This window comes from Alternaria viburni (assembly GCF_023758015.1).
Source record: "Alternaria viburni strain BMP 2772 chromosome Unknown scaffold_12, whole genome shotgun sequence".
Lineage (NCBI taxonomy): Eukaryota > Fungi > Ascomycota > Dothideomycetes > Pleosporales > Pleosporaceae > Alternaria > Alternaria viburni.
Window position 1 is genome coordinate 290,914 of NW_026055781.1, and position 10,848 is coordinate 301,761.

Sequence of the window (10,848 nt, forward strand, 5' to 3'; positions counted from 1 at the left end):
TGGGAGGGAAATGGAAAAGAACAGCCAGCCTGCGTCATCGCATACAGCAGTCAGGTTGGGCTTCAAAAGATGCTGTAGCAGGTGCATCCGAGCAATCTGCAACTACAGCTGTAGTCCTCTCAGTCATGTATCATCTTGTCCAGTGCTCCTACGACCTTTGTTTTGCTAGTCAAACCTGCCCATTGCCGGATGGGAAGTATTTGCAGGTATCCGCTCTGTGACACGTCATCTGCCCGATGAACTGTACCTAGTCAGTACCGCCGTCGAATTCTTTGTACTCATTCACAGTACATAGCATATGATCACGAGACGAAATTGTGCCCACATTAGCGAATAGCAGCTGTTATATGCATGCGGTGAGTGATATGCGGTGAGGAAGTCTTTAGAAAACGAGGCGGGTAACGGACCGGGGTGAAGCTTGTATGAGTCGCGTGGCTTGGGCGGCTAGCGTGCGCATCATGACATCGCCAACACCACCCTCCGTCCTCCTGTTGAACACGACCCTCAACGTCGATTTTGTTTATGGCGACTCACGATAGCACTTGGCAATGATCAAAGGCAACGGTACTTGCGGGAATGGCACCAACGACCCTAACGACCCTTTGGGCATACGCCGGCCGCAGCGCGCGTTCCACCTTCAAATCTCCATCTCCGCCGCGCTTGGCATAGGGGCCTTCCTGGCCTTTTGCGTGCGTACTCGCAGTTTTGTCTTCTGACCTCCCTACTGACTGGTCATATTAGTTCCTTCGCCCACGATGGAAAGGCCTCTACTCTGCGCGCAAGAAGCAGAACAACCTCGCGACATCGCTACCCGACCTCCCCGATAGCTTCTTCGGCTGGATTATACCGTTATGGAAGATCACCGACGACCAGGTGCTCGCCTCAGCCGGTCTCGATGCCTACGTATACCTCGCTTTCTTCAAGATGGCTATCAAGTTCCTGCTTGTTACGTTGTTCTTCGCTGTAGCCGTCATCAAGCCAGTCCACGACACACACCAGGACAAGGAGGAAAAGAAGTCTCCGAATGACAAGAAGCCCAGCCACGAGCGCATTGAAATGCGAAGTACACTTTCGACATTCACCTCCGGCTACGAACAATACACCGACTATCTGTGGATGTATCTTGTATTCGTGTACCTCTTCACCGCCCTCATAATGTACCTGATCGTTTCGGAAACAAGGAGAATAATTGATGTCCGGCAACAATACCTAGGAAGCCAGACTACCATCACCGACCGCACCATCAGACTATCTGGTATCCCTATCGACCTACGGTCCGAGGACAAGATCAAGGACTTCATTATGGATCTCGGCATCGGCAAGGTCGAGAGCGTGACCCTTTGCAGGAATTGGAAAGAGATTGACGACAAAGTCGTCGAGAGACAAGCTGTCTTGCGGAAATTGGAGGAGGCCTGGACTGTCCATCTTGGAAGTCGAAGCGTGGAACGAAGCTTGGAGACTCTTCCGGTGGTCCAGCCACATCCGCCACAGCATACTGAGAACAGCGGTGACGAGGAGAGCGAGACGAGCCACTTCCTGAGCGACGCAGAACGAGACCCTGGCCACGTCAGCCCTTATGCGCAGCAGCGCCCGACAGCGAAGATCTGGTATGGCCGCTTCAAGCTGAGATATAAGAGGGTAGATGCCATTGACTACTATGAAGAGAAACTGCGCGCGCTTGACGACGATATTCGGGCGCTGCGCAAGAAAGAATTTGAACCGACTCCGTTGGCGTTTGTGACTATGGACAGCGTTGCAAGTGCGCAAATGGCCATCCAGGCTGTGCTCGACCCTTCGCCACTACAGCTCTTAGCCCACACAAGTCCGGCACCACAGGACGTAGTCTGGTCAAATACATATTTGTCTCGCGGCCAAAGAATGTTTCGATCTTGGTCGATTACGATTGCTATTGGCGTATTGAGCGTCTTCTGGATACTCCTGCTAGTACCTATTGCCGGTGCTTTGAATACGTGCTCCATTCAAGAGGTACTGCCCGGCCTGGCAAATCTGCTGCACGAACACCCCACCCTCGAGGTTCTTTTCAACAACCAACTCCCTACGTTGGCAGTCTCTCTGATCAATGTACTTGTACCTTTCTTATATGATTGTAAGTGTGCCAACCGTCAACAGTCACTGCCTGTCATGCTAACGCTCTATAGGGCTTGCCAACAAGCAAGGGATGATCTCACAGGGCGATGTCGAGCTGTCAGTCATTTCGAAGAACTTCTTCTTCGTCTTCTTCAACTTCTTCATTCTCTTCACCATACTGGGGACTGCTTCCGGTTTCCTGGCGATGCTTGAACGCTTCGCTGAGAAGCTTACAAGCGCTACACAGATTGCATACGCCTTGGCTACATCGCTCTCGAATCTACTCAGCTTTTACACCAACTTCATCATCCTTCAAGGATTCGGACTGTTTCCATTCCGACTTTTGGAGTTTGGTGCCCTTTCTCTGTACCCGGTCTACCTGATCGGCGCCAAGACTCCAAGAGATTACGCCGAACTGGTACAACCACCGGTTTTCAGTTACGGGTTCTTCTTGCCGCAAACCATCTTGATCTTCATCATCTGTATCGTCTACAGTGTGTTGCAAGACTCATGGATGGTTTTGCTTACTGGCTTGGCTTATTTCATGATCGGCCACTTTGTGCACAAGTATCAACTCTTGTATGCAATGGAGCACAGACAACACTCGACTGGCAAAGGATGGACAATGATGTGCGACCGCGTTCTCGTCGGTGTCGTACTGTTCCAAATCACTGTGGCTGGTCAATTGGCTTTAAAGAAGGCGTTCAAGCGGGCCGTTATGGTAGCTCCGCTGGTCGTCTGCACTCTGTGGTTTCTTGTTGTGTTTGCGCGCACTTATCGGCCACTGATGAAGTTCATCGCCTTACGAAGCCTGCGGAGTCCGGAACAATCGGAGCTTGGACGCGATGTTCAGGAAGAAGCGCTTGCCAACGGGCAAGCAGGCAGGCTCACTCTAGACGAAGCCCGTGAACGTGGCCTACGGTTCCAGAACCCTAGTCTCATCATGCCTCTGGATGACGTATGGCTACTACAGAAACATGGAAGGCCTCAGAACGGATCTTATGGATCTGGGACCGATGATGCGAATGGCAGTTGAGAGTAGCCCAGACGGACTTACCTCGACAAGGTCAAGGATGTTCCTTCTTGTATGCATCTCCCGTTCTTACCACTTTATACTCGTCGTCGTTCTTTCCTGGTTTGTGTTCGTTGATACCCACTACCGCAATCAATTTGATTATGTTCTACCTCGTTGTTCCTTACGTTCTTCACCCGCTCACCACAAGCGCTTCTGAGACGCGGTACCCAAACCATGCCACGCATTCTTTCGACATTCGAAAGGAGACACATCCTCTGAACTGGCTAACACTCTTCCGGTCTCCTTTCTGGTCATTATTATTAGCAACTCACCTTGAACCAACGGTGCACCTCCATCACGGGGGTGCTTCAATCACGTCTTCTCAGATATACCTGTCGCGTGGGGTGGCGGAAACCAAGTCCGAATCAGCGCTTCCTATCATTCAACTCGAGCCTCTCCGGGTAGCCTCGTTCTCGGGATCGCCAACGACGCGCACATTGTCTCTCACTCCGCCCCGTTCCCGCCGCGAACAAATGTCGCACGCAATGGACTACGCAATGACGACCCCACTCCTGGCTGACACAACCCTATCGCAGACGATGCCATTGGACGAAGCCACCCCGAACAATACAAGCAAAGCGCAATCACCAGTCCCAAGACGCTCCGAAGTTCTTCGTCATGTCTTTCCTCGACCTTCACGAACCCGTATCCCTCATAGTCGCAAGACCCTACCTCGAGTTGCCAAAGCCGACCGCTCCAATACTGCTCTCACATCCCGTTTACAATCTAGGCCGCGAGTGGCCTTTCACAGATACATCACTTCGCTCTTCGGTAGCGCCGCAGATCGTAATGTGATAGCAGATAGTCCAGAAGCAAGATCGCGAGCATCCAGCTTTGGGTCCAGACCGGGGTCCTCGTTATACGGCTCAGTACCCAGCCTAGACATGGTATCGCCTGCCACGTTCATGTTCAGTGGACCAAGCCTCCGCTCCGTAGGGTCTTACAGCGACTCAATGTCTCGCCTTCCCAGTCTCGCAGAAACTAATAGCGACATACAACTACTACGACGAGCGCGGACCGACTCTTTTTCAATGCTCGACAGTGCCAGCATTATTGAGGATGCAATTCTGGAGCCTGGTACCGATCAAGGCATCACTCGAACTGTGACTGATGTTCTACTCGGCGTTCGCACACCGTCGGAAGAAGATGAAAGCCCTTTGGTCATCGCACTTGAGGACGGCTCTCCATTCTTTACTCCTGCACAAGGTTATGCTACGTGCAGTAATCCCAATCCTGTTAAGCACGCACCTACGACTCCGGTTCGTACTTTTGCTACGCTCCTCTCACCGTACTTGGATACGGCTGCATGGAAGGCGTTGAGGTTAACAAATCGTGCTTGGTATCTCGCTTTGAGCGTGGCAGCACCACCAACCTTTCCCAACTCGTATCACCTTCCAATCGAGATTCTTCAGCACGTATACGATTACCTTGGCCCAAAAGATTTCAATGCCGTACGCCATACGTGCCGACACTGGATGCGGGCAAGTCTCGATAAGAAACTGCTCAATGCAATGCTAAGCAGGGGTGGTTGGCTGAGTAGCACTGAAAATACTACTGCCACAGCGCATAGTGCCGCTTTCCATCCTGTTGCGACCGCTGCCTCGCATAGCGAAGAATGGTCACTGAGTCGATACCTTGCTCGGCAGTGTGCTTTGTCATCTGGATGGAGCGGCAACGGACTGGATAACAGAGCCGCTATCGTGGAACGCTCTGACATTGACTTCACTGAGCTAGCCAATGGGTATGCTAGCGGGTTGGTATTCTCCACAAGTCTCTGCGGTCGGTTCGTATGTGTCGCACGAGAAACCCTAATCTACATCTACGACCTCGAGAGTGGACTTCCGGTGCCCATTACCAGCGTCGTATGCCCAAGAAGGGTCATTGAAATGAGCATGGACGTCTCCTCTGGGCGACACGCTATCGCTGCACTTCTCGAAGGACGCATGGGCCTGGTTTGTGAGCTGCACTATGGACGCACAGTCGGAGGCAACGGTTCCGTCGATGTACATGTTGATGTTGATGGGCCGGAGAAGGGTGTCACCACATCTGCGTCTATCCAGACTAGCTGTATCAATGACTATGAGGCTGGTATGAGTCTTCAGGGACGCAACACGGCTCGAATGCATCGTCCATTCGTCCAAGAGCGAGATCCCACAACCTTCGATACGATTGGCGTACGGTCGAACAACCAGCGCATCGACCTCCAGAATACGGACGATCATCAAGCCCACGATCAACACTTCGTCAATCACGCATGGAACCTCAACATCTCCGGACCCTCACGGAGGCCTTCTGCCCATGGGCTTTGCACCTTCGAGTCATGCGTTCATACCGTTCCTGTCGAAAGGGGAACCACGACGATATACCGCCATCTATGCGCCGAAGACGATCCACCACGCAGTGTCTCTATCTGCCCGCAACGTCGCTGCGTCGCCTTTGGATGTTCAGCAGGAATTGAATTGCATTGGATTGATGCGCTCACAGGACAGAGTTTGAGTCGTTAGTTCCCGCTCACAGCGCCGAGTAAGTACACGTCTCTTGGGTTTACCATGCGCCTAACATCTAGCAGGCGATCACCTGTACTTTCTTTCGCCACGACCAGGCTTCGAATCTGCCAAGAAGCTCCGTCTTATTTCCAGTGCAGCACATCCAGAAGATCGGCCTGCCATCAGCCGGAAGTTCTTCGGCCGGCCCACCATGGCGTCGTTCTGGGGTTCATTTGGGTTTGAATCTGCGACGCATCGTCCAGGTTCACCTAGTTGTGATCACTATCATGCGCTTCCGCTAAGTGACGGGTATCACGTCCTGTTTATCGACCCTGTCAACGGCCTATTGACATTAGGCTGCGACGCACCTCTTGGCGGACCTACGAAGCTTCTTCGAAAGATCACGTTCACTCCGCCAGAACAGAACGCTGTACCAAAGCTGTATAGTGCGGCTGCGGATTTGTCGCAGGGAGTCCGCGCCATCGTGGCTTACGGCGACACTCTGCTATTGTACAGCGTTCCTCCAGACGTCATTCGTCTATCGCAGATGGAGCAAAACGCTAAGAGCTGGGATGCCTACAATGCCTCTACGGCAGTCTCACTGGGACATAAGAGGAACCATTGGCTAAACTAGTGGGATGAGCCATTTCCTTCTGATCAACCAAGACAACGCGACGGCGAGGATAGCAGCTCCATATGGCCACTCACTATCAGCGGTACCGAGATTGCAAGGTTGACAGGCGTCTGTGAGCTTGCAATACAGACCCAACCTGAGGTACTGATTTGGGCATTCACACATACCTCCAAGTGCAAAACTTGGCGTCTACACAACTACGTTGACCCTGTTCTCGTTGAAAAAAGACTCGTCTGCAGAAACGGAATCATACACGGTGCTCCTTCCATCGACGGGTCCGGGGATGTCGTCATGACAGACGCGCCACAAGCTCCGCATGTCCGCGAATCCATAAACCACCACGTTGTGCGAGACGAGACGGAGACAATTCAAGCAGAGAGGTCACTTCTTGGCGGATTCGATGGCAATGCATCTGGTGTTCTGAAGAGAGTGCCGAAAGCACTGGCCGTGGAGAATGACGAGTGGGTGGATTACCTGGACGTAAGAGGCTGTGCAGAGGCATGGTATGATGCTGACGGAGATGTGGTGATGTGGTACGGGGATTGAAAACTGATTGAGTTTCGAAGGAGAAGCTGTGCGCACACGTGGAACATGGTGAGAGTATTGGCAAGGATGATTGAGGAGTGAGCCCTCTGTTGGGATCGGGATTATTCCTACCATAACCTATGACCTAAAAAGCCCTATAGCATAACAACGGCCTCTCAAGAATGCAAGAGTAATACTAACTTTTGATACGGCTGGAGTTCCCTTTTGCCCTGCTGGCAAGTAACCATCACATGGTTCTCATATACATCGAACATTCAACTTCGTTCTACTCATTGCCAAAAGCACTGACCCTCATATGCCCACACATGCACATCAATGCATCCAAAACCTACATGCACGCCTTCCCACCACAACTTGAGAGCGTATGCACGTACCTCAACTTCCCCCCTTCAACCCTAAACTCATGACTATCCGGCAACCCATCCGCCCCAACCTGTCCTGCCACACCTCCAAAATCCATGATAATATCCACAGTCCCATACTCTTCGTCGATAACGTATTGCCTGTTCACTAGAGGTACACCACTCGGAACACCGACATCGCATCTGTCCGTCGCCTCACCCTTGCCCGTATACGCACCGCCTTCGAGGCGAGCGCACGGCGAGCCCCAGGGCACTGTGACGCTTTTGTTGTTGAAGAGGTCACAGTAGGCGTCTCCTGCTGCTTTGATGACAGCTCGCGTATCGCGGTTGGCGGCGGGGATGGGATCCCACTTCTCGCGCGTGGCCCAGTAGTATGTGCCTGTGACGTTGAAGAGCCAGTCTCCTTTGCTTGTCCAGATGGTGTCGATTTGCGATACTTTGGTGCTATTGTCGAGACGGAGTTGCGTTACCATTACATACGGCGCGGCGGTATTGGTGACAATAAACTCAGTGAATGCAGCGCATTGAGTTGTGTCGTGCTGGGCTCTGGCATGGTCGATTTTCATGGGTTTGGAGAGAATGCCAGATTTTATGTCGACGCTCTTCCGGTTTTCGGTGTATGCGACGGTGCTAGAAAGGGAAGGGAAGGTTGTTTGTCCCGCAGTTTGAGCGGCGAGGAATTCGTCTGTGATTGATTTGAGGGCTTCGCGGGTACATGCTGCGAAGATCTGTGTTGCAAAGGCAATGGCCACGGTGGCGATGAGGTTGCGCATTCTTGCAAGTCGGTGCGGCTGATATCAAGTCTACTTCACTTCAATAGTTCAACATGCTGATTTGACTCTTTTATGACTATCAGCTGAAGTTCGGAGCTATCTGGCTATGGATGGGGCCTTCTCTCCGGTCAGTTGAAACGGTATATGAGGCTAATATGCCCAGGTTCGGCAGTTAGCGACCCATGCATGAGCGCAATATCTGTCCATCTTCCAAATTGCGGAGAGAGGGGATGCATTGCGGGTCTTCTGTAATGTGATGGGATGAAGTGGGGAAACAAGACGATTGAATACTGCCTCCAGTATCCATGTGATGGCGGTTGGCGTACCGCGTATGAATGAGCCATTGACTGTGTGCTGTCCCACCAGCACAGTTCCGGGCGTCATAGTACTTCTCAAAAACAGGTGCACCTTATAAAAGAAAAAAGCTGAACAGGCCTAGAGCCTACATCGACGTCAGGCCACCTGCTGTGCAGATTTCTATGTTAATATAGGCCGCAGACCTGTTCAGTCTTTTCCTAGGTTGGCGAGGGTTTATCCTCCTAAAGGATATTGTACACCTCGTTGCGGAGCTCGGGCGGAAGATCGAGGAACCCAGTCGGCAGGTTGCGCGGAAGATGACCAGGCTTTGTTTTTCCTACGTTCTGCTGAGGCCTGATTGCTGGTATTGCCGCCGATGTAAGAGGAAAGTCGTGGAGTAGCGCCAGTGGAGTGTGGGGGTCGGACTACCAGACGAGAAGAAGCAATTGCAGTGTTGGGGCTAGAGTGAACGTTGTCACTGTTTACGCAGTTGCGTCATTGGACCCTTTCGAGCGTCCATGCGCTTCGGTGAGTCCGCGGTAGCCTTGGTGCAGATATTTGGGAAGCTGCACTCAGTCGTAGCGCGCCTGCCCTTAGAGCACACTCAAGCTACCTGTCTTCACCAGCACGTTTTCTCCTAGTGCCACCCATACTCTTTCTCAGCGACAGATGTTCTCCGACATAAAAAACCTGATCCCACCTGCTCATCTCGATCGACGTAACGGCGCGTGAGCTCTTAGCATTACCCTGCGTCAAAACTAAAGTACCGCAGGTGTGATCAGTACGGCATCTACACAGTCGCCTTGTGTGCGCCCATTCGAGCAGAAGAATGCTGTCGTCTTCCGATACACGGCCGTTACATTCACCAGACCTGTCAGATGCGACCATGGTCCTAGCCCGGACATACGCCGCTATCGAGTCTCATGACCGTACGCAGAGACGTCTCTTGCATGAGTGTTTTGTCCCGTCTCCACACGGTACCGGGCGGATGGCAACAGACTAGAAACGGAAAACAAAGCAAACTAGGTGAAGCCGACAGCAAAGAAGCAAAATGCCCGAGACTCGCTACAAAGTTGACGCGGTCATAACAGAAGACTATCGAGGATGTAACGGTCTCGCCGAAATTCCTTCATTGGACCTTCCGGAATCCTGTTGCGACGTCTTGGCATTGAGGATGCTAAGACAAGGAGTCGTGATAGCAATGTGGATAAAGCGAAATTGAAAAGCCGGCAGGTCCTGCTTGCTACTTACCGCGCGAGTTCAGAAACAAGGCACCGACAATGAACACTTTGTACAGTTAACAAAGGTTTTGTCACCAGCTGGGAACACATGCGATATGAGCGAATGCCAACCAATTTGGGTCGGCTGATCTCCAGGAGCCGAGCTGACAGTGAGAGCCGAGCGCAGATCGATCGAACGTGTTGAGACGCAAGTAGGGTGAGGCTAGCTGACCGACCCCCAGATCTCCCGTCACGATTACGCGTTCGCAGGCGGGGTGAACAGAACGTTGAAATTGAAGCAAACGAGAGGTTGGAATTAATGAGGGGCGGGAGAGCTAAAAGAGACGGCGTCATGTCCCGCAGTAATGCTGCAGCGCTTCGTCGAACACGACTCTAGGGTGCAAGCCAACAGCGAGCGCCCGGGAAGCTGGCGAGCCGCGTTCAGCCCATGCAGCTGCAGAAGCGCAGCAAATCGTACGATTGGAACAAGAAAAATTCTCTCGACGAGACGCGTTACAGACCCGGCAACAGCTCGGAGTGCTTTGCCTAAAAAAAGGGCCGCAAAATAATGGTAGTCATGACGTGCTGCCAGAGCGGTGGAGAGAGGTGGTCGCAGTTCATGAACTGAACGCTTCCCTCCAGATCAGCGAGGTTGGTATTGGCTTGCATGCGTGTAGCCATAAGGAGAAATATGCAGTAGCGGCCTGCCCGGCAGCGTCTGTGCTCTCATCATGGCAACATTGGCAAGCCACCAGCAGCCTCCTGAGATCGATCTGGGAGGGAAATCATCCAAAGCAATTTGTGCGCCCAACAACAAATGCGCGCAGTGAGTGTGAAGTGTAAACAGGCTTTCTTCTCTTAGCTAGATATCGTTAAGACGGGAATCCAGCAGGGTTTAGAGCAAGCGCGCGGGCTTGGGCGATGTTTTCGCACCGGGTAGCGAGCCTGCAGGCAGCTGCATGTTAGGCACGAGCAAGAGAAGTGCCCGGGCGGCGAAGCGTCTCGTCTTGCAGAAGTGTCATCTCGGAGTCTGCAGGCTGAATGGAGCATCACATATCCTGGCGTGCAGTAATCACAAGCAACGACAGCCCTGGCTTGTGGCTCGACTCACAGCCATTCAAGCTTCCACGGTCCCTATGGAACAGGGCCGCTAGACAGATGTGGGCTGGTTGTAATTTTGGCTCGACGGTATCGCGCCGACCGCGGGCATGGTCCGAGAGGGTCCGTTATGCTGTGGAGCAGTGTAATACGAAGGGTCTTGTGTCCAGGGCCGAAACACCAGGCGCAGTGAGAATTTGCACATGGCAAGTGTTGATGACGTCGACCGGACTGCGCGTCGATACTGTCGATCAGGCGTTGTTATCAGG

At 52.5% G+C, this 10,848-nt stretch overlaps 2 protein-coding genes across 2 annotated transcripts; one reads left to right on the forward strand and one right to left on the reverse strand.

Moving 5' to 3' along the window:
* Positions 1–548: 548 nt before the first annotated feature.
* Positions 549–3,124, forward strand: J4E79_006125 (uncharacterized protein; the record flags this gene model as incomplete). Its single annotated transcript, XM_049354997.1, has 3 exons — positions 549–689; positions 742–2,107; positions 2,160–3,124. The coding sequence occupies 3 exons, from the start codon at positions 549–551 to the stop codon at positions 3,122–3,124; spliced, it is 2,472 nt and encodes an 823-aa protein (XP_049210393.1).
* A 4,033-nt stretch (positions 3,125–7,157) lies between these two features.
* On the reverse strand, positions 7,158–7,964 carry J4E79_006126 (uncharacterized protein; the record flags this gene model as incomplete). Its single annotated transcript, XM_049354998.1, has 1 exon — positions 7,158–7,964. One exon carries the CDS (start codon positions 7,962–7,964, stop codon positions 7,158–7,160), a length of 807 nt encoding a protein of 268 aa, XP_049210394.1.
* Between the last annotated feature and the right edge of the window lie 2,884 nt (positions 7,965–10,848).